The 25416-nt window shown below is 35.2% G+C and overlaps 1 protein-coding gene across 2 annotated transcripts in view; it reads right to left on the reverse strand.

Moving 5' to 3' along the window:
* The window catches only part of ATRNL1 (attractin like 1), a 1132449-nt gene that overhangs the window by 541762 nt on the left and 565271 nt on the right, over window positions 1-25416 (reverse strand). For both annotated transcript variants that reach the window (XM_043982337.1, XM_043982338.1), the window contains exon 25: window positions 16604-16665. In XM_043982337.1, the coding sequence (XP_043838272.1) occupies window positions 16604-16665 (62 nt within the window). The remainder of the gene's footprint in view (window positions 1-16603; window positions 16666-25416) is intronic.

A 25416-nucleotide genomic window follows, 5' to 3' on the forward strand; every position in this document is an offset into this window, starting at 1 on the left:
ATATTTCAAGCACTCTGATACTTTAATGTAGAAGCTGCTAGATCTTGTATTATCCTGACTGTGGCTCCATGATACTTGAATTGTTTCTTTCTGGCTGCTTACAATATTTTCTCTTTGATCTAGAAGTTGTGGACTTTGGCTATAATATTCCTGTAGGTTTTAATTTGGGGATCTCTTTCAGCAGTTGATTGTTGGATTCTTTCAATTTCTACTTTTCCTTCTGTTTCTTGATATCAGGGCAATTTTACCTGACAATATCTTAGAAGATGATGTCTAGGCTCTTTTTTGATCAGGGTTTCAGGTAGTCTAATAATTTTCAAATATTCTTTCATGGATCTATTTTACAGGTCAGCTGTTTTTCCAAGGAGATATTTTACATTGTCCTCTATTTTTTCTTTTTTTTTTTTTGGTATTGTTTTATTGTGTCTTGATTTCTCATAAAGTTGTTAGCTTCCATTTGCTCAATCCTAATTTGTAAGCAATTATTTTCTTCAGGGATCTTTTGTATCTCCTTTTCTATTTGGCTTATCAAGCTGTTGACTTTTTTTCATGACCCTCCTGCATCACTCTAATTTTTCTTTACATTTTTTCCTCTACCTCTCTTACCTTATGTTCAAAGTCCTTTTTGAGTTCTTCCATGGCCTGAGACCAATTCATATTTTTCTTGGAAGCTTTGGATGTAGGAGTTTTGACTTTGCTATCTTCCTCTGAGGGTATATTTTGATCTTCCTTGTCACCAAAGAAACTTTCTAGGGTCAGCATTTTTTTCTGTCTGCTCATTTTGCCAGCCTATTTCTTGACTTTTATCTCCTTCTTAAAGCGGGGCACTGCTTCCAGCGTGCACTGTCCTAAGCTTTATGATATCCCAGCTGGAATGATTTAAGGAGAGGCATATTCACCACTCCCCTGGTCTGTGCTCTGGTCGTCAAGCTTGCCCTCGGACCCAGAAGAGAATCTTGTTTCACTGTGTCTGCAAGCTCTGGACTTCCTGAGCTCTTCCCCTACCTGAGGCACCACTCAAGACTGAAACCTGGATCCCGGCTCTGGCGACACAATAGAGTCCTTCCTCAGCACCAGTAGAAACCCCTGTAATCTCCTCCTGGCCAACCATTTGACTCCCTAACTGTCCATGGGCTGTGTTCCAGAAGCAGCTGCAACCACAGCTAAGAGGCTCCTTTTGGAGCTGCCTGCCTGGGGCTGGATCTGTTTGGTGTGCCCTGGGGTTGGATTTGTACTATTTGGCTGTGGAGCTATTTTCCACTCTTACCCCAGCACAACAGTTCTTTCCTGCTGACCTTTTAAGCTATCTTTGGCTGGAAAATGAACTCACCCCATCATTTTGTGGCTTCTGATTCTCTTGGAATTGTCTTAAGGTATTATTTGAAGAAATTTGGAGGGGGTTGGGGGAAGAACTCTGGGAAGTCATTGCATTTCCTCTACCATCTCACCTCTACCTTCCAAAAATTGGTCCAACCAGTCTTAATAACAATTTGGAACTATGCCCAATAAAACTGTGAATAATACCTGTTGACTTGGCAATACTACTACTAGGTCTGTATTTCATATATATATTGTTTTTAAAGAAAAGGAGGGGCAGGTTGGTGGCACAGTGGATAGAGCACCGGCCCTGGATTCAGGAGGACCTGAGTTCAAATCTGGCTCAGACACTTAACACTTACTAGATGTGTGACACTGGGTAAGTCACTTAACCCCAATTGCCTAGTCAAAAGAAAAGAAAAGGACCTTTTGTTTAAAAATATTTATAGCAACTCTCTTATGTCACAGATTTGGAAATGGAGGGGATGGTTATCAGTTGGGGAATGAATGAACAGTCTTCGTATATAATCATGGTTGAACACTATAGTGCTATAAGAAATGACAAATATGGGGCCAGCTAAGTAGCATAGTGGATATCCGGCCTCAGACACTTGACACTTACTAGCTGTGTGACCCTGGGCAAGTCACCTGACCCTCATTGCCCTGCAAGAGAACCAAAAACAAAAACAAAAAGCAAAACAATAAATGACAAACATGATGGTTTCAGGAAAAAATATGATAAGACTTATATGAACTTAAGTAAAGTGAAGTCATCAAACTCAGAAGATCACTGTACATAGTAACAGCAACATTGGTCAACTATGAAAGACTTAGCTACACGAATTGATAACAATGATCCAAAACAATTTTGAAGAACTTATGTTGAAAACTGCTATTCACCTTCCAAGAAAGAACTGATGAACTGAGTGCAAATCAAAATTTTTTTCACTTTTCCCCTTTTCTTTCTTTTTTTTTTGTAACATGACTAATATGGAAATATACTTCTAACAATATCATAAATATAATTGGCTTCATATTGCTTGCCTCTTCAATGAGAAAAGTTATAAAGTGAATTTGAAAAACAAAACAGAAAAATAGTGATGCTTTATGTTTAAATAGGCTGATCACTGGATAATAGATACAATCTCTTGCATTGATCATGCTTGAGAGCAAAGCTTTTAATCTAGTTTAAACTTCAGGATTTATTACCTCAGCTAAATATTCAGATGAATTCCTTTGGTTATCAAACAAAAAGTCAAAATTGCGTTAAATACAGAACAATGGAAAAGGGGGAAGAGGATGCTAAGAATCACACGGTTTTTGAACTTTCTGTAAATGTTAAATATGCTATTGATATTCCAAATATGAGATCCATATCTAGACACCAAGTTGTAAGCCTACAATAGGAACTGATTCATAGAAATATGAACATTTTTATCATAAACTAAATCATAACAAAAAGGACATTTTTGCAAAATAGAACGGTTTTTCAGAGAATCTCCTCAAAAAAGCAAATAAAGGATTTATTCTCATTTCTGATGAGAGTAGAACAACCACATTTTAGATTCTAAGCCCCTTGAGGATACAGACAGTATATTTTTATTTTCTTATACTCAGCATCTACCACAGTTTCTTGTACACAGTAATGACTTTGCATTTCTTGTATTGAATTTCAGTAAATTTGATAGCATCATTGCATGATAGCTACATTTCAAATTTATTCATTTATTTATGAGAAATCTTAGCCACAAGAAGGGTCCATTTCTAAATTTTTACCTTATTCTGGATCATTGGGACATTTGGCATTTGATAAGAATGAATCAATAAGGCAGATAAAAAAACCCCTCAAAATTCTTATTAGATCATAATATCAAGGATACATGCAGATATTTAACGAGCATAAATAATGCATTAATGGGCATAAGTCTCCAGGTCCTCCAGTTATTCATGAGGATGACCTTAGCAATAGGAACACACATAAGATTGAAGAGTCTGTTAGGTCAATCAATCAATAAACATTTATTAAGTTCATACTATGTGTCAAGTACTGTGATAAATACTGGGGATACAAAAAGTGGCAAAAAATTGTCCCTGCCCTCATAGAGTTAACGTTCTAATAGGGAGACAACATGCAAACATATACAAAGCAAGCTATACAAAGGATAAATAGGAAATAATTGATAGAGAGAAGGCAGAAGAATTAAGAGGTATTAGTAAAGGTTTCCTGGAAAAGATAGGATTTTAATGGTACTTAAAGGAAGCAATCTAATACTTTCTGATTGGCACTGACATATATGGAGTTTGTCAAATCACCAAAGACTTTAGTGTAATTAGCTGGTAGGGATCTATCACTTAATGTGGGACTTGAATGTGCTTCTTGTTGTTGCTTTAATCATTTTTCAGTCATGGCCAATGTATCACGACCCCTTTTGGGGGTTTTCTCAAAGATACTAGAGAAGGTTGCCTTTTCATTCTCCAGCTCAATTTTTACAGATGAGGAACTGAGTAAACAGGGATAAATAACTTGCCCAGGGTCACACAGCTAATAAGTAAGTATCCAAAGCTGGAAATGAACTCATGAAAATGAATACTGAATCCAAGCCCAGTGCTCTATCCACTGTACTATCTAGTTGCACTTGATTTTTTTTTTCCTCTCTAAATAACAATACTCTATCAAGGTACTACCCATATCCTTATTCTGGGTGTCTATGCTACATACCCATGACTGAGAACTGCATACATCTCCTGAATTTCTGACAATGCCATGTGGTTGTTAGACCATTAAGGCCTGAGGACTGGGGAGAATGTATCTTCCTGACTATATGCCCTGTATTAAACAATGGAGGATGCCCATCATACAGAAGTAATTTGAAACTGTCATATCATTTCTTCAGGCTTCCTTTTTCTTTCAGATATGTTTCCCCAAACTGGGGCTTATGTGGCCCCCTTATTAGGCAATGGGGGCATGGGAGCTTTCTTTTTTGACCTTCTTAGTTGTTATTTTAGTAAGGGTTTCACACATGGAAAGATTCAGAGTGGAAAAATTGTGTAAACACAGAATTGGTCACCTTCTCCAAATCTTCTTGATCACTGAGAATTCTACCATTATTTTTCTACCACTAATGATTCTCATATGGGTGCCATAATATAATATTTTTTTCTTTTTTCCCTCTTTAACTACAAATCCTACTATTTACTGCATTTAGATTTTCCTGCTCATTTCATTTCATTCCTGCTCATGCTCTCATTTCCTTTCCCTGCCAGTTTTTTCTAAACTTTTGTTTGTTTGTATGTTGTTTATACCAACTCACTCAAAGGCACAGAACAACTCTGTAATAATATACATCACTATGCATTTTCTCTGGTCCCTGTTACTCTTAGAATCCACATAGATACCAGCCAACATTCTGGCAATTGAAGCTAATGGCAGCCAACAAGGCACTACATTATAAACACTGGGCAACATCACCTATAAGGGTGAAAATCCTCATGACCATAATCTCTCACTTAATGACAGGTATGTACAGTCTTGAATGTTTAGTCAGCAATAGAAATTATAGAATTCCAACAACTAAATGCCTAAATTATTTAGGAACATATTCAAAGCAGTGCTAATATCTATATCTACTATATTTACAGAGATACAATTAAGATTGTATCAAATATTCCTATGTCCAAGTAAAAGTAAATCATATACTTAAATGTGCCCTTACAGGACAATTTTATTAAACAATTTTATGAACTTTCTATTTTAAAACTTATTAGTTATAATTCCTTATGAATCTAGATCACTCTTTAGTGGTAATAATTAGATTTAAAATTTTAATAACTAATGAAGCTAGAACAGCTACACTACTCTATCTTTTCTTGTCCCCTTGGATTATTACAATTCAGCTCAAGGACCAGCAATATTTCTTTACTGTTGTAAACAGGTTGCTCATTTCTTTGATGTCACTCATTTTGAGAGTGCTATACCCACTGTGTCTGACAGGGATGGAGACTGGCAGGCTAAGAAAGCCGCTTGTCATTTGTTATAACATAAGATGACATTATTGCCTTGAGAAAACCTTCACTCTTTTATTTTTTTAAACTTCACTAACCTGCACCCTGCTATACCACATGGTTACATTTATAAAGATGAAACCTCAGAGTTAACATTTGCCACAAGTTCACAGACTATGCCACAGGAGGACAGAGACATTTTTGTTATGAATGTAAATGAAGAAAGCATAATTTCAAGACCATTTGTCACAGTTGAGTATGTTCTCTAGCAGATCTAGTGTTAGCTTTCAAATTAAAGGATGATGGAACTGATTTATATAAAGGACTAAAGGATGGATATATGAAAACAGCTCTTAGTAGCTTATTTAATGTACAATATAATTTATTAGCAATCCCTATGAAAAGCCTTCATCATATAGCTGAATTCAGAATATATGATAAGACATCTAATTGAAACCATTTCATCTTCCCTCAGGAACAAAGAACCTAAAGGAATTAATGATCCAATGAAAATAATCAAACCTCCAAATAAACTGAATATAAACATATATACATACACATATATAATCACATATTAATTTGTATACTTCACATACATAAAAAGTATGTATTTCCATACATATTTAATGTTTTTGTGCATTTATAGGCACATATACATAAGTGCCTGTGTTTCCTCATTTAAAATGTATATGTCAATTCATCAAGATAATGTTCAACACATTTAATACAGATAAATGGATAGATAATGCCCCATTTATCTAGCACAGAACAAAGTTATGCACATGGGTGCATTTTCTAGAGAATTAAAATATATTCTTTTAATAGGCAAAACTATTATTTTTTAAAAATCCATTGAAATGGGCATCTTTTGCCCCAATTATGCAAATATCTCTTCTTTAACAGAGCCCACCGAATAAAATTAAATTTTTCTTGCTGATCAATACCTCAATCTTTCAAAAGACCTATGTAATTTCACTGATGTGGGTACTGCTTCCGCTGGTACTGCTGCCACTTCTAGATCATATTCCTTCTATATTTTAATAAGTAGGTTCATGGGTCATTACAGTAAATAAGATTCATCATCTGCTGGCTAACTTTTTGGGGATGAGCAAAGATCCAATCTCCTTGCTAAGTGGAAAGATATGACAATCAAGGGAAACACTGCTTTAGAGCACAAATAGTCCTTAGTAAGAGTTTAGAGTATAAAACAGTCCCTGTTCTATCTAGACCCAATTTGGAATATAGTTTTTAGCTGGGGAGGGGGTATCACATTTTATAAGGAATACTGATAAGATGAAGAATTTATAGAGCAGAGTACTAAGAATGATAAAGTATCTAAAGTTCATGCCATATGAGGACTGATTGAAGGAACTGGGAATACTTAGCTTGGAGAAAAGAGGACAGGAGATAGGAGAACTAAATAAAAGTTGATTCGATAGGAAAGTTTTAGAAGTGATGGATTATATTTTCATAGAGGCACATTTCATCTCAACTGTAACTTTTTTTTTTTTTTTTTTTTTTTTAGTGAGGCAATTGGGGTTAAGTGACTTGCCCAGGGTCACACAGCTAGTAAGTATTAAGTGTCTGAGGCCGGATTTGAACTCAGGTACTCCTGACTCCAGGGCTGGTGCTCTATCCACTGCGCCTTCTAGCTGCCCCTCAACTGTAACTTTCTAAAAATTAGAACAATCTAAAAGTGAAATTGGCTGTTTCAGGAGGTAGTGGCTCAGTGGACACCTTCAATCAAATCTGAATGACTAGTTGGTAGGTATGTTATGGAGGGAATTCTTGTTCACATAAAGGAAGGATTGGATGGCCACTGATGTCCCTCGAAACCCTGATATTCCATAAACCTTTTAAGGGCACAGCTCATGTCTCAACTTGTTCATGAAGTCTTCTTTTCAAATTATGACCCATCATACCCTCTCCCAACACTGTATTGCTATTATTCAAACTACTTGTCATTACTTGTTAGTTATTTTCTTAAGAATGTATATCCAGGGGGCAGCTAGGTGGTGCAGTGGATAAAGCTCCAGCCCTGGATTCAAGAGGTCCTGAGTTCAAATCCGGTCTCAGACACTTGACACTTACTAACTGTGTAACTTTGGGCAAGTCACTTAACCCTCACTGCTTGGCAAAAAAAAAAAAAAATGTATATCCAGAATTCTGAATTAGAACTGTTTTTGAGGATCTTTCAATTAAAAAAAGAATTCTCTGTTACACCTAATGAGTAAATATTAATTAACTGACAAAACATTTAATTTGGCTTAGAAATATGCATTTGTCAGAAACCTGAAAACAATTTTTAGAACCAGTACTTCTGATAAAGGCCTCATTTCTAAAATTTGTCAGGAACTAAATAAAATTTATAAGAATCCAAGTCATTCCCCAATTGAGAAATGGTCAAAGGATATGAACAGGCAGTTTTCTGAGGGAGAAATAAAAGTTATATATTGCCATATGAAAAAATGCTCTAAGTCACTATTGATTAGAGAAATGCCAATTAAAACAACTCTGAGGTACCACCTGACAACACCTATCAGATTAGCTAATATGACAAAAAAGGAAAATAATAAATGTTGTAGAAGTTGTGGAAAAATTGGAACACTAATGCATTGTTGGTGGAGCTGTGAACTGACCCAAACATCCTGGAGAACAGTTTGTAACTATGCCCAAAGGGCTATAAAGTTGTATATACCCTTTGACCCAGCAATACCATTATGAGGTCTGTTTCCCAGGGAGATCATGGAAAAGGGAAAAGGACCCACATGTGCAAAAATATTTATAGCTGCTCTTTTTGTGGTGGCAAGGAATTGTAAATTGAGGGATTGCCCATAAATTGTGGAATGGCTGAACAAGTTGTGGTATATGAATGTAATGGAATACTACTGTGCTGTGTGAAATAATGAGCAGGTGGATTTCAGTGAAACCTGGAACAACTTGAATGATGACTGAGATGAGCCGAAATAGGAGAACACTGTACACAGTATCAACAATATTATATGTTGATCAACTGTGATAGACTTGATTCTTCTCAGCAATACAATGGTCCAAGATAGTTCCAAAGGACTCATGTTGGAAAATGTTTCCAAATCCAGAAAAAAAAAAGTGTGGAATCTAGATGCAGATCGAACCATACTCTTTCTATTGTTTTTTGTTGTTGTTTTTCTTTTTTGAGGTGTTTCTTTTCTGTTCTGATTCTTCTCTCATAACATGACTAATGCAGAAATATGTTTAATGTGATTATACATACTTAACTGATATCAGATTACTTGCTGTCTTGGGGAGGAGGGAGAGAAGGGAGAGAGGGAGAAAAATGTGATACTAGAAATCTTATTAAAACAAATGTTGAAAACTATCCCTAAATGTAACTGGAAAATAAAATATTTATATGGAGAAAAAAAGAAATATGTGTTTTAAATTTTAATCTACTTGACATCTCTAATTTTAACACTTTGATGGTAGGGGGCAGGCACATCTGCCAATGTCTTTGGCTATCTGGGTATCTTAGGAATTCTTATTTTATTGTCTATTGCCTTTAAAGCTAATATAAAACAAACAACATATTTGTTTTATATTATATCTGTTCATATATATTGTTTTATATATATATATAATATTTATATAATACATTGTTTGCTTTCTAAACCTCCCAGCTCAGATTTTGACTATTCTGGGTTAAAAATTCTACTAAGTTTTTTTTTAAATTTAAAATATACATCCTCCCTCACTCCTCCCCTAAATTAACCTCATCTCCCTTAAAAATCAATCTTGAGATAGTCTTATGAGTCTGGGTGGAAAGGTTATAGGGAATGTGCATGAGAAATATGCACAATTCTCTTCCTTCTGGCCTGGAGTTTTTGAGGAGGTGGGAGAAGATGAATACAGTTCAAAATATGGTCACTGGAGATATAATGTCTTTTGACAGATTGGGTGAAGAGGGGCACCAGGTTTCCATGAGTGCAAACAACTGGAAGGAGTGGGAGACGAAGGGTCTAGGTATAAAGGAAGTTTGTTAACTATACAATAAAAGATGTTGGCAAAGGATCCAGACTCTTAAGGACTGGGGTTGGAGTAGATAAAGACAAGGGATTAGATAAGAAGAGATAATTGGAAGGGAGTTTTTGGAAAGATAGCCTGAAACTTGAGTCAGAAAGATGAGAGAAAAGAAGCTGAGAGATTCTTGCCCAACCTCATCTTCTCCTCACCTTTGCTGTGCAACTAAATTTGATCTGGGTGTTGGAATACCTAGTTATTGCTCTGTGTGTTGATGGAGGATGATTGGAGATAGCTATTCTAATACTATTCTAACTATAAATTATAATTCTTGTTTCAATTATTAGTAATAGCTTTTCATATAAAAATTCAATGGTTGTCAATATTTTTAGAGAAAATATAACATAATGGACAAAGAGATAATTCCCAATCATAGTAGGAAGTATTAGTTTACTTCCCCCTGTAAGGAACTGGTTGTGATTTGGGGTTTCTGTGACCCAATCTTTAGCTGGGATTGGAGGCCCCAGTGCAGGTTCATGATGGACACCCATGTGCCTGCATGGGCCTGGCCAAATTATAATGACGGGTCAAGTGGTTTTGGTGTCCGGAACTCATCTCTGTAGAGATGCATGTAAGTTCTGTCAATCAGGGCTGCCAGCCAATTAGCTTGGGGCTTTGTGTGTAGTCAACCCTGTTTCCTGTGGGAGAGCGGGCTTCTGGGGGAGAGAAGGGAGAAGAGTGTACTTCAGTGTGAGTGAGAGAGGGAAAAGGATGATGCATAGCTGGTTCTCTTTGGAAGCTGATTCTGGGTGGTGGTGAGCTTGCGGGTTGTATTTTTCCTTCCCGTATTCCCTTTTTCATTGTCCCTAGTTTTATTAACCTCACTTGTGCTTTAAATTTGTTCCTGTTAATAAACCCTGTTTTGTTTATTGAAAAGAGGCTGTTAACCTCCTTTCTTAACCCAATATTATGGCCAGCAACCCAATTAACTTTCCCCATACTAAATTTTGGCCCTTATACCCCTACAAATAAAGAAATCTTTAAAGTATCAGTTTCTAGGTAATTAACATAATTACTGATTTTTAAGTTTTAAGATTCTACCTAATCCAAACTCTTACATAATTAGTAAAGAATTCTGTCCAGATAATTCTCATATTAAATATTATGTGCTGTAGAATTAGATAATTATGCCAATTTCTATGAGCTACTCTGCTTGGCTTTGATTCCAGAGAATGTGCCCCTGACATGGGTACACTAGTTCCCCTCATCCTGCATTTTAGGTGCATATTCCTACCTGATTTGAAGCTCCTTAAAGGTAAGGACTGTATCTTTTTCTTACTTGTATTCCCAATATTAAACAAAGTACTCAGCAAATAGTAGGCATTATAAATGTTGAATTAAATTGTTTATTGAATTGAATCATGACCATATCATTGAGTTTGGCTTTTCATTTTTATAAACTATACATATATATATATTTTTAGTGAGGCAATTGGGGTTAAGTGACTTGCCCAGGTTCACACAGCTATTAAGTGTCAAGTGTCTGAGGCTGGATTTGAACTCAGGTCCTCCTGAATCCAAGGCTGGGGTTCTATCCACTGCGTCACCTAGCTGCCCCTATAAACTATATTTTTACTTAACACAAATAGAAATGTCCTTTGCTTTTTGAAATTTGAAAGTTATATTTCTATTCAGGATATTATCATAACCACAAGATTTTGTTAATATAGTTCTATTTTGGGATTATGTAGGATCACTTCATATTTTCTTGAGTATTAGTATTGTCTTTTTTATGAAGGTATTTGGACTCGTTCATTATTGAAGTACTGTCAATGCTGTTTTTTTAAATCACTATCCATAGCACCATGAGATGATACTTCCTACAGTTATACAGTACCTCTGTTGGGTTAAAGTGTTCTGAGAGGGTTTTTTTGGTGGGAAATAATGACCTCCACCACTATAAAACATATTAGATGTGTCACATTATTACTTGATAATGATACTATTAACTCCCACAACCACTGTAAATCAATTCTAGTGAATAAGTTTTCATGTGTTATGTCAAACCCAGTTGCTACTTCTTCAAGACAACTGATATTGAGAAGTTAATATATTTTTTTAATATTGTATAAATCCCCTGGAGTAGGGTGTGTCAATGGTGAAGGATTGCAATCATATTCAACTTATATTGTGTTCCTTTAAGATTTAACATTTTTCAAACTTAGATTTTTTTCTATATTTTAATCCAAAAACAAACTAGCAGACATTTTCACAGAGATTCATTTTTTTTCACCCATAATTCTTATAACCTAAAATTAGTCTCTTAGTTATCCTTTTATCTTGTCTTACTCCATAAGTATGACCCTTTCTATTTTCTATTTTCCCCTGACACATCAGGAAACTATCTTTTACTTTTTTCATTAAATTACTATTTTGATTTATAATTTCTCACACACATGGAAGGAAGAATTGGAATATAATAAAAATGTTAAATCTAAAGACATCTTTGAATATTACTTGATAATTATGTCATTTCATTAAATAATTTCAAATCTTAGAAATTTCATTTCCTCATACCCCCCAAAGATGGGATTGAACTTGATTTCTCTAGGTTCCTCTCAGTTAGATTCATTGATACAAGGACACCTCTGTGGACTCAGAATGGTTTTGGAAATTGAATGAACCGATAACACTTCCTATACAACATGAAAGGAAAAAAACTAACAGTAAAGGCATTTTTGTAACTTTATGGCCCTTTTAACTAAAATCATAAAGTACGTAATATTTTGACAAAAATTCTTATTAACTAGTTGGAAAATATAATTCTTTTTTTCATATATTAGTCTAGCCAATGAACAGAGTAGAATATAAGTAATTTGAGTGAAATACCAGTTTTATCAAAATGCTTGAATTCTTTTTCATTGAGACATAGGCTGATCTGGCAGTAAAGTACTTATGGTGTCAGAAAAAGTACTAAACTAAAATTCTATTGATTCAATTAATATAATTCAATTATTTGTTATTGAATTTTTTAATTAATTCAATAATTTAATAACTTTTCATGGGGAGACTTCATAGGCTGTGAGAATAATTAGTGAAAGTAAAATCGAGGAATAAATTGGATATTTTAAATAATTGAGAGGGGAAAAAGCTTTTTAAGTATCAAGTACTCTAGAACCATCCATAAAGCATACATTTTCCATGGCACTTATACATCTTTTTAATTTGATAATCAAAGAAGTTGATGAAAGCATGTCTATAAGGTAATACACTGTTAGCCTAGAGTAACATGCTGTATTTGAAAGTAATAAAGGAACATTTAATTTCTTCAAAATACTCAAAAATTGAGGTTATACAAATATTATTTTTATAGATGATATGATGATATTCTGGGAAAATAACAAAGACTCAACTAAAAAGTTGGTTGAAACAATAATTTTGCACAGTAGCAGGATATAGAGTAAATCCACAGAAATCACCAGCATTACTATATATTACAAAAAACAAAATAAAACAAAAAAAAAACCTCTGCAAGAAGAAATAATTAAATATCCCATTTAAAATAACTCTAGACAGTATAAAATACCTGGTTGCAAGGGGGTGTAACTAGGTGGCACAGAGGAAAAAGCACTGGCCCTGGATTCGGGAGGACCTGAATTCAAATCCGGCCATAGATACTTGACCCTTACTAGCTGTGTGACCCTGGGCAAGTCACTTAACTCACATTGCCCTGCCAAAACAAAGCCAGGAATATATTATTATTGTTATTATTATTATTATTATTATTATTATTATTATTATTATTATTATTATTATTATTATTATTATTTTGGTGAGGGAATTGGGATTAAGTTACTTGCCCAGGTTCACACAGCTAGTAAGTGTCAAGTGTCTGAGGCCGGATTTGAACACAGGTCCTCCTGAATCCAGGGACAGTGCCCTATCCACTTCGCCACCTAGCTACCCCTAATCCAGGAATATACAAACAAATTAAAAAAAAATTATACAAATAAACTCATGGTAGGTAGGGCCACTACAATAAAAATTATAATTTTGCCCAAACTATATATTCAATATTATCCCAATTAAATTACCAACTTTTTTTTCTCTATTTATTTGTTTGTTTGCTTGCTTGTTTGTTTGGTGGCTTAATGAGGGTTAAGTGACTTGCTCAGGGTCACACAGCTAGTAAATGTCAAGTGTCTGAATCCAGGACTGGTGCTTAATCTACTGCGCCACCTAGCTGTCCCCCCAAAATGTTATTTTTCTGAATTAGGAAAAAAAAACTTACAAAATTAATTTGGAAAATTGCTAGGGAAATCCATGGTGTATGGAAATTTTGCCAAATAAATTTCCCTGTTCTGTGACTGATCACTCTGTAACCATGACTTGCTAAAAAGCTTTCATATGTACCCCTACCATTCATAACAATAGACTCTATAAAAGCAGTAGCAATGATGATAGCATATATTGTTGGCATGACAGAATTAAGACTATTACTGTGTATCTTGATTCCCAGGGACTAAAAGTGAGGGTGCTACCTAATGCTTCACTCTTACCAAGTACCCTCATAATAATGACTATAATTGAGTAAATTTTATTCAGATCATGGAGGATGTAGAAATTTATTTTTAACTTTAATTTTTAGCATATTTTTCTACTTGAAAAACTTTCTAATATAGTGATGTTATATAGAAAATTAACTACAAAATATTCTGTGCATTTTATTCCTCAACAATAAAACAATCTTAAAACAATTTACATTTCACTGCTTGAAGAAATTTAAATGACAAAGAAACCTATCAAATATATTTTGTCCTGCACAACAATTAGAACATTTTACTTCTCTCCATATCTAATGACAACCTAAATAAACAGAACTATCTCTAAGATAAAGTGCACATTAATACCAAATTTCTTTTACTTAATAAAAAAGCTATTGAATTTAAATAGGCTCACAAATTTTTAAAACTCAAAGTGGGAAGCCTAAACATATTTAGGTAATTTGCATATATATTCAGCTTTGTGAATTTTTATAAGATATCTGAACTTTTCAGAATTGTTAAATCCAACATTATTCGGCATCAAAGAATAGTTCTATTTTTATACATTAACAATATTCATTCAATTGTAACTTCTATTAGTATCCACAAACATATTGTAACCCAGATAATAGCTTTAAAAGGTTCATTTCTATTCAGAATTACAAAGGTACAAAATGTCCAATATGTTTTGGATCATTTCTACAATTGAATCTTTTTAAAAGAAAAATTTTAAATATAAATAAAACTGCACTATTTTAATGGAATAATATTTTGTTCTCTTACAAATTGTTTTCCTTAGTAGGATGTGTACCATGAAATAGGAATATAATGGAGACAGTATGATTAAAATGCATGTAAAAGAATCTCATGTAGTTGTAATGAATTAGTATTTAGCATGAGAAAACCTAACTTCAGCTACCAACTTTACAAAAACTATTACCTTGACCTTTAGGTTAAATGTACCATTTGTTATTCTAGAAAATAGCAACAAAATATTTGTAGTAATACCTAATAGGACTGTTGCGAGGAAAATACTTTGTAAGCCATCAAGTGCTATATAAACGAGTTATTATCATTTGGTATAATTGTTATGTTTCATTACCCCTTACTACATTATAATCTCCTAAAGGTAGTTACCGGGTATTTCCCTGGTACACTATTGGACTTGAATTTAGAGGGAACTGAATTCAGTTACTGGCTAAGACATTTACTAGCTGTGTGACTCTCATCATGTGACTTCCCCATGATTCTGTTTTCCTCATCTATGAAATTGAGATGGATTTGATGAACTTTAAAGACTCATTTCTGGGACTAAATCCTGATTACATACATACAGACTCTCTCTCTCTCTCTCTCTCTCTCTCTCTCTCTCTCTCTCTCTCTCTCTCTATATATATATATATATATATATATATATATATATATATATACACACACACACCTACACACATTTTTTTCAGAGGATGCAGCCAGTGAAGAACTTCCTCTAATGATGCAAATCAATGCCTTTAATCTAATTTATAGTCTTTGAAAGTTGCCCGGGATGGGGCAGCTAGGTGGCACAGTGGATAGAGCACCAACCCTGGATTTAGGAGGACCTGAGTTCAAATCTGTCCTCAGACACTTGACACTTAACTAGCTGTGTTACCCTGGGCAAGTCACTTAACCCCAATTACCTCACAAAAATAAAAGTTGTCGGGGACATTGAGAGATTCGGACAAGGTCACCCAACTAGTATGTATCAAAAGCAAAACATCAACACAGGTTTTCCTGACTGAGCTCTCTATCCACTACACTACATTTTACAGAGTACATGCTTAATACATTTTGTTGTTATTGAATGAAAGAGTGAATGAATCTATATTGTTGGTCTTCTACTGATCAAATCTCTGATCTTAAGAAAACTTAATAAGGATGAAAGAAGACTTAGACTTAGGGTCAACATGAAAATTATGCTCAAGTAGAAAGGCAGTCACCAACTTTTAAGTACCACTTCATTTTTTTTGGTTTGACCCCAATGAGAAAAACTAGGAGCAATGAGTGGAAGTTGTTGAAAGGAAGAGGAAAAATTCACAATTCTGTGGTCCCAAACACAGAATAAGTTGCCTATGGAGGGTGTTGATTCCTGCTTGCCAGAAGCCTTCATCCAAAGTCTGGATAATCACTTCCCAGTTATGTGAGAGAACAGATCCATTTCCTGTACCCATTGGACTACATGGCCTTTTAGGTCCTTTTCAACTCTGAAATTCTGTGATTCTCTTATCCCTGATGTAACAACACATTTATTATATCTATACTATAAACTTCTTGAGCATGAAGATTATATGAAATCATTTCTTTTCTGTTTCTAACAGGGTTTAGCATAGTAGGAATTGTATAAAAAATTGAAATGAATTAACTTAAATTAACTTAGGAGTGCCTACTCATAGCCCTTGAAATATAAGAAGTTTGTGATCCTTTAATTAAGATGCCTACAAATCACCTAGGCTAGAAAACCCATATTTCTGCAAACTCTTTTCCATAAAGAACTATTCCTCATTATATTATAGATCTTCTATAAGACAAGGTAAGTTAGAATTTAAGAATTCCTCCACTCTTTGAGGTGTACATCAAAGTGAATAAATACTTTCAAAGTATGAGGTATGTATTTTAAGGTTAAAGAATTTCTAAATTACATAACATATTGATAGCACATAAATCACAATGCAGGCTTAACAAGTCAAAAGTCAGCAAAAGCAATTTACCTGAAGAAGGTGACAAAGAATTGCACAAGATCCATGATAGTATTGTGCTGTGAGAATGCAATCTGTAGATCAAAAGAAAAGCAAGTATAAAATTTAGTAAATCTGTTCTTTCCCTTTGGGTTCCTAAGATACTATAAAATTGGCAATATTTTTAAAATACTTCGTTTTACAACAGGAAGTTCATTTTTATCATGTTATTAGGGTATATACTTGCATATCACTAATTATATGTTGATCTTCATAAAACATTTACAAATGATTATATAATCTATACTCTTTGCACATACTACATCATCAAACACTAGGAACTCAATGAGATTATCTTCACATAAATAGGAATGAATTAATAAGAGTTTCATTCAAAACTTAAAATAGTTGACATACCCTGTAAAAGATTGATACAATTATTTTCCCCATCTAATATCTCAGAATACTTTTACTTAGATAATAATATCCCATTTAAAATCATAAGAATAATTTTCAACTAACAAAGATAAGTGCAATAATTATCATTATCATTAATTCTTACCTAAAGAAGAAATATACACACTATGCATGATATAACATTCTAAAAAATAAAATATTATTGTACAACTTAACACCCTCAAATACTTCAAAGAGGAGTTAAGGTAGGAGAATCAAACAAGTAAGATTCACTACTGCTTTCTACAATATGATAGCTAATAATATGGTAATATCTCACTTATCCAAATAATTTTTATTATAAATAATTGATTGGTCCTGTTTTAGAGTCAAAACTTGAAAAATATGTTTTACCTCGTTATTTATTTATTTATTTATTTTGCAGGGCAATGAGGGTTAAGTGATTTGCCCAGGGTCACAGAGCTAGTTATGTGTCAAGTGTCTGAGGCTAGATTTGAACTCAGGTATTCCTGAATCCAGGGCTGGTGCTTTATTCACTGTACCACTTAGGTGCCCCTGCCACGAAATTTTAATAAAACAATTATGCATCTGGATTCCTAAATAAAATATCCCTTCTTGTTTACTCAGGGTTTTCACTAAGAACATTAGTTATTATAACATCCAGCTTTTTCACATGCTTCTTTCTTTTCAAAAAGCTATTCCACAAGTCCATTGTTTTTTTTCTTTTCTATGAATAGGTTATATAATTTTCTGTTTTTGTGTTCTTATTTACTCCATTCCCTATAGATAAACTGCCTTTCTGACTTATTTATATCTATTAAAATTGTTTCAAACCTTTAAGACCCTTGAGAGTTAATGTAGGCTTTAGGTAAAGAAAATTTTTTCTAACCACTCATTCAAAAAGCAAAATGGGCTGCCTTTGGAGAGCTAGTTAGCAAAGTGCATAAGAGGTGTAATGATTGGAATGACACCATCTGCTGGACAGCTACTGTAGGAAAGCTCCACCATGAGGAGAAGGCATCTGAAGGCAAGCCATGTGGTCAGTTCCTTGGCATCAGGAAGTGATGTTTGTTCATGGGTACTGTCTATCAAAGTTACCAGCCAATCAACTTGAGGAGCCTCCCATTTCTGGGAGGAGTACACAAAGGAGGAAGCAAACACTGGCCGAGGGGGTCTTCCTTTTTGGGTTTGAGACATCGGGTTGGTGGAAGGACTTCATGTGGGAGGTTAGGAAGGCTAGGATTTCCATGCTATAAGAAATCTTTTCTCAATATTTCTCTCTTTTTGCCATCATATATCTTTTAATAAACCCTTAAAAGCCTAAACTCTTGCTGAATTTATCAGTGATTTTAGCCAGTTTCCCCCCAAAACTGGGGGGGGACAGATTAGAACCCACATTTAGATTTTTAAACAAAACACCTAAATTCATTATACATTATAAAGTATAATGAAATATGCTATACTGGAAAACATCATTGATATGTAGTAAGAGATCTTGGGTTCAAATCTGAGTGACCTTTTTCAAGCCATGTTATTTCTCTGAGGCTCAGATTCCTCAGCTGTCAAAGGAAGAGATTGAACTTGGTGTTCCCAAAGTGCCTTTCCAGCTTCAAATCAACAATCCTATGAAACACAAACACTCAGATATGTATGTGCAACTTAATATGTGTATATGTGACTTAATGTCTTAAGTTCCTTTGAATAAAAGCACAGGATCAGAGGGTGAAGAGATTCAAAATATACCTTTGTCTATTTGGTACAGCTCATGTGGAAATAAACATATGCCTTAGTAAAACAGATACCTTATAACATTCTTTCTTCAGTAAAAATTTCTAAATTGACACTAAACAATACACACTTTATGCTCAGATTCCAAGCCCATAATAATTTAAAGCTCCTTTTTGAATAAAATATATTTGTTTATCTAGAAGATGTTTTACATAAATCTTCAAGTTCTCTGTCCTGGAAAAGAAATATTTTCCCAAAATCTCATTAGCAGGTGAAGAAGAAACAAATGCATTAGCCCCATAAAACTTTTGTATTGACAAAAAAAAAAACTTCTCAAAATGTATTTAATATTTTAAAATGCTATTTCCCTTTCTAGAACATTTGTCAGAATATAATATTTCAAGAGACATACTGGCATACAGAGATGAAATACAAGCAATTTTCAATAGATTTCCTAAGTGACGCCATTAAGAAGCTATTTGTCAGGGAAGGCTTTACATTTTGCATTCCTGCAATTATTTTCACTTAAAGTGTCAGCATTTGTAGGAAATGTCCCTTATTTCAGAAACAATTATTGTCAAGGAAAACTATGGCAATCAATAACTACAGTTCTTCTGATTATAAATGATAGAAATATAACTTTTGCATCAAATAATTCCACCAAAGGTCAGTACCTTAATTCTTCTTGTCCTACAGTGTATTATATACAAAGGACCTTCATGTATATCTGTTGAATAAATTTTAGATAGCTATAAGCTATTAAGGATATCATCTACAAATATTTATGGTGGGGACAACAATTTTTAAGAGGTACAGTCTAGATGGAATACACATTTCATCAGCTAGCATAAAACAGTAGAACCACAGTATAAGGAAAGTGGCAGCTTGATAAAATATTTTTTGGGATCATAAGTAATAGCACTCATCACCTGCAGTGCCCCCAATTAGAAATTATCTTTCCTTTGTCTAACCAGGCATAGTGCTTTGTATGGCTTTCATGTTCTTATTATATTATACATCAAACTATGTTTTGTATATCTGTGTCCTATAAGCCTTTTGCTATATCCACTATACCCTTTCAATAGATTATAAGCTCAACGAGGGTAAGGGATATTTTAGTTATCTTACTGGCTCCCTGAGAAACTAACATAGAACTCTGCATAGGATAGATAATTCATATTTATTGAAATGAATGGAATATAACTCATAGAAGACAGAACTGCTTTGAATAAATGGAATATGACTCATAGAAGACAGAACTGCTTTGGATGCTCATCTTTTTTCTGGAGGAGGAGTAACAGTTTACTCAAATCCCTAGGACAAAAGTAATCTCTGTTATTGATGGCAAGGGTCACCTGTTTGCATTCATTTTTAATCCAATATGCACTATACATAACTTGTAGACATAGATAACCTAGAAATGAGTCCCCTTGAGTAAGTTTATTTTCATTACTACTAACCAGAAATTAATATACTATTCACACATTCAGCTAAATAAAAATATATTGATGATATATATGTACACAAAATAATTCTTAAATTAATTTAGCAAATAGCTAAATTTACAGTTATAGTTAAAAGCACTTCTCCAAAAAGATATTCCCATAAGATTAGAGAACCGACTAAACAAGTTTACCCCATAAAAGGAAGACTGTATGTATTTAAAACTTGTGTGTTTATTACAAGACAAAATTTAGATATTAAGATGATCTGTGACCTCTCCTTATGTAAATGTAGGTAATTGTCAATGTTGTTAGTTTGTTTTTTTTCCTGATAACAAAACTATCTTTCAGTTAGGCAGCTAGGCAGCACAGTGGATAGAGTTCTAGACCTGTCATGAAAACCTGAGTCCAAATCTAGCCTTAGGTACTTACTAGCTATGTGATCCGGGGCAAGTCCTTTAACCTCTGCTTACCTGACTTTCCTTGATTGTAAAATGGGATAATAATAGCACCTACCTCTCAAAGTTCTTATGAGGAACAAATGAGAAAGCATTTGGAGAGCATTTAGCACAATGCTTGATTCACAATAGGTAATATATAGCAATTGCTGTTAATTAAATGTCTCTTTCCATTCTTGGGCCTTTTGATCATGGTTAACATCTCCAAAAGAAAGTACTTTGAATAATGCTTTCACTCTTAATCTCTACCTACTGGTTTCCCTGGTTTTCTTCAATCCCAAAATCAGATCCCAAGCTTTTCATGAAGTTCGTTCTGACACTCCTGCCCACCTTAACTCTAGTGACTTCCCTCTTTTGAATATTTCCAATTTACCCCACATATCACTTATTTGTACACAGTTGTTTCTATGTTGCCTCTTTCATTAGACTTTAAACCTCTTGAAAATTGACTGTGCTTTTTACCTTTCTTCGTATACCCAGAGTTTAGCATAATGCCTGGCACACAGTAGGCACTTTATAAATGGTTAGTGATTGACTGCCTGACATAAGAGAATGATCAAAAAGGCCTATACCAAGTGGGACATATATTTGTATTATTATAAATGCAGGAATAATGAAGCTTTATGTGGTTCTGTAATTTAAGACCACAACTACATGTCCTCTTTTTAGGGACAGTTAGATAATACAGTGGATATAGCAATAGGTCCAAACTAAGAAAACTTTAGTTCAAATCCAGTCTTAGACATGTACTAGCTGTGTAACCGCAATCAAGTCACTTGATCCTGTTTGCTCAGTTTCCTTATCTGTAAAATGAGCAGGAGAAGGAAATGGCTTACTACTCCAGTATCTTTGCTGTGAGAACAAGGGTGCCAACCCCTGCTGAGAAAGACATTGTGAAAACCAGGGCCCTGCTCCCTAGCAAACATGTGCCTTGGCTTGGCATCCAGAAGTCATCACAATTCATAGAACTGCCTGTAAGTCATGTCAATCAATGCTACCAGCCAATTAGCTTGGAGCTGTGTATGGGGACTGCCCTGCTTCCTGTTCCACAGGGGGCATCTGGGAGAAACTGCTTAGGATTGCCCTTTTCCTTCTGGGAATTCAGTTGGGATTTATCAAATTCTGAGAGGGGAAGGTTCAGATCCCCCACTACTATAGTTTTGTTGTCTATTTCCTCTCGTAACTCATTTAACTTCTCCCCTAAGAATCTGGATGCTATACCACTTAGTGCATACATGTTTAGTATTAATATTACTTCATTATCTATCATACCTTTTAGCAAGATGTAGTTTCCTTATCTCTTTTAATGAGATCATTTTTGCTTTTGCTTTGTCTGAGATAAGAATTGCTACCCCTGCTTTTTTGACATCAGCTGAAACATAATATATTTTGCTCCAACCATTTAGAAACAACATATTGTAGGATTCTGATTTTTAATCCACTCTGCTATTTGCATCTGTTTTATGGGAGAGTTCATCCCATTCACATTCACAGTTAAAATTATTAACTGTTTATTTCCCTCCATCTTCTTTTCCCCTTTGTTTGTACTCTTTTTTCCCTTCTTTTACTCTATTCCACTTGACCAGTGTTTTGCTTCTAACCACTGTCTCCCTCAATCTGCCCTCCATTTTATCAGCTGCCCTTCCTTTTCTTGCTCCCTTTTCCCCGACTTGTGCCCTCCCTTCTATCAATATCACTTTTTCCCCTTCCCCTTTTCTTTCCTTAAAGAGTAAGAAAAGTTTCTTTATACAATTGGGAGTGTATTTTATTCCCAATCTGAACTGAATCTGATGAGAGGAAGGTTGCAACAACCCCCCCCCTTTCCCTCTATTGTAATTGGTTCTTTTTGTGCCTCTTCATATGATGTCATTAACCCCATTCCACCTCCCCCTTCCTTTTTTCCCCCTGGTCTTCTTTTATTCTGCCCCGTAAGTTTCTTTATATCATCACATCAAAGTTGATTTAATAACAATACCTTAACAGAGATACAGATCCCAAGAGTCAAAAGTATTATCCTCCCTCATAGGGACACAAGCAGTTTAACATCATTGAACAACTTTCCACCCCTCCTTGTTTACCTCTTTATATTTATCTAGAGTCTTGTATTTGGAGATCAAATTTTCTGTTCAGTTCTGGTCTTTTTCTAAGGAAGCCTTGGAAGTCCCCTAATTCATTGAATATCTATGTTTTCCTCTGAAAGAGAATGATCAGTTTTGCTGATTAGTTGGATCATGGGCTGTAATCCAAGCTCCTCTGCCTTCGTGAATATCATATTCCAAACCCTGCAAATCCTTTAATGTTGAAGCTGCCAGGTCCTTTGCAATCCTGAATGTGGCTCCATGATATTTAAATGGTTTCTTTCTGGCTGCTTGGAGTATTTTCTCCTTCACCTGATAATTCTGCAGTTTGGCTACAATATTCCTTGAAGTTTTCCTTTTGGTGTCTTTTTCAGGAGGTGATCAGTGGATTCTTTCAATGATGATTTTATCCTCTGATTCTACAGTTTCAGGGCAGTTCTCCTTGATAATTTCCTGGAATATGGTGTCTAGACTCTTTTCTTGATCATGGCTTTCAGGTAGTCCAATAATTCTCAGATTGTCTCGCCTGGATCTATTTTCCAGGTCAGTTGTTTTTCCAATGAGGTATTTCACATTTTCTTCTATTTTTTCAGTCTTTTCATTTTGCTTGGCAGATTTTTGGTGTCTCATGGAGTTATCAGATTCAATCTTCTCAATTTTAATTTTTAAGGTGTTATTTTCATCAGTAATCTTTTGCACTCCTTTTTCCATTTGGCCAATTTTTTTTTCGTCCCATTTGGCCATTTTCTTTCTCATTTGGCCAATTGTATTTTTTTTAAGGAATTGTTATCCTCAGTCAATTTTTGTGCTTCTTTTTGCAGTGTAACTCTCATTTCTCTCATTTCCTTTTCCATTGTCCTTCTATCTCTCGTATTTGTTTTTTAAAAGCCTTTTTGAGCTCTTCAATGAAGGCTTTTTGGTCTTGAGGCAAGATTATCTTCCCACTTGAGTCTTCACTTGTAGGCATTTTGACCAACTCATCTAAGTTTGAGTTTTGGCCTTCCCTTTCCCTATCGGAGTTGTCAATTGTAAGGGTCCTTTTTTGTTTCTTGCTCATGCTGTAGCCTATTTTTAAACTTATAATTTTGAAGTCTGCTCCTGGGGCACAGGGTTCACTGTTGCAAGCTTCTTACTGCTCTCAGCTGCCCCAATCTCAGCTGTGTCGAGTTGCAGCAACGTAGAGGTGCCCACTGAGCCTAGCTTTGCTGAGTTGAGCTGAGCTGCCAGCTGAGATGAGTAGTGCTCTGCCACCCTCTCCTTTCACCTGGGTGAAATAGACCTTTCCTGAAGTCTTCCAAATGATCTCAAGTAGCAGGATTGTGTCTCTCTTTTTGTAGGTTCTGTAGTTCCAGAATATGTTTAGAGGCTTGATTTAATGTTGTTTTTGAAGGAAATGTGGGAAAGCTCTTGCAAGTTCCTAGTTTCTCTCCATCATCTTGGCTCTGCCCCCTAGTCTCCACACCTGAACAATATAACTTTCTTCGAATTTTAACTGCATTTGTTTTGTTTGTCCAAGATCATTTTAATTCTATGCAATAAAAATTATTGCCCTCCTGGATCACTACCTTGTCATGTTGGAGGGGCATGCATAGCTCAATGAAGCTATGAGTATGTAGGCTTACTGAAGATGGGCATAGTGGAGACTTCTGACAAAAGGTAACACGCCAGAGAAGGAAATAGCAAACCATTCCAGTATTTTTGCCAAGAAAACCCCATGGACATTCTTGATATAATATATTAAATCAGAAGATGAGCCCCTCATTCAGGAGGTATCTAACATGCTACTGAGGAAGACTAAAAGACAATTACAAGTAGCTCCAGTACTAAGGATACAACTGGATGAAAGCTGAAAGGAAGCTTATCTGCAAATAGATATGGTGATGAAAGCAAAGTCCTATGCTGTAAAGATTAATATTGTGTAGGAACCCAGAATGTGGGGCACGGAATCAAAATGGCGGAGGAAAGGCTGTAACTCTCAGAGGTCCCCACATCATCTGTCCACATAACTCCAGATAATGCCATAAGACAATTCTTGGAGCAGCAGAACCCACAAAAAAAGAATGTGATCATTTTCCAGCCAATTATGGCTTAAAAGGGCAGCAGGAAAGGTCTGATGTAACAGGGTGAGAGGGGAGCACAGCCACATCACTCAGATCCAGCTGTAGGAAGGATGTGCCTCCAGAGCATCAGAATCATCAGTGTCAGTGGCTACTTCTGAAACTCAGTTCACAGACCAGTGAGTGGATCCAGTGGTTGGCTGGGGGAGATAGCAGGGGTCTCTGATGGAGCTAGGTCAGAGCACAGTTGTGTGGTCCAGGAAACAGATGAGTGGCAGTGGCCTAGTGGGGATGGGGCACAGACATGACATGCCAATTTTGCAACCACAGTGAATCAGATTTCTGCTTCTGGGTTAAAGTATTAGCAGGCTCTTTGGTACTTACAGAACAGAGCACAGGCCAGACAAGTTGAGAACATGCCTCTCCTTAACTCATACCACCTGCAACCCCCTGAACCTTGGGACAGTGTGCCCTGGATGCAGTGCCCCATTTTAAGAAGGAGTTAAAAGCCAAGAAATAGGCTAGGATAATGAGTAGGCAGAAAAAGCTGAAGACAATTGAAAGTTTCTTTGGTTAAAAGGTAGATCAAAAATATACCCTCAGAAGAAGATAACAAAGTCAAAACAACTATATGCAAAGTTCCCACGAAAAATATGAATTGGTCTC

The sequence above is a fragment of the Dromiciops gliroides genome, chromosome 2 (genome assembly GCF_019393635.1).
Source record: "Dromiciops gliroides isolate mDroGli1 chromosome 2, mDroGli1.pri, whole genome shotgun sequence".
Taxonomy (NCBI): Eukaryota; Metazoa; Chordata; class Mammalia; order Microbiotheria; family Microbiotheriidae; genus Dromiciops; species Dromiciops gliroides.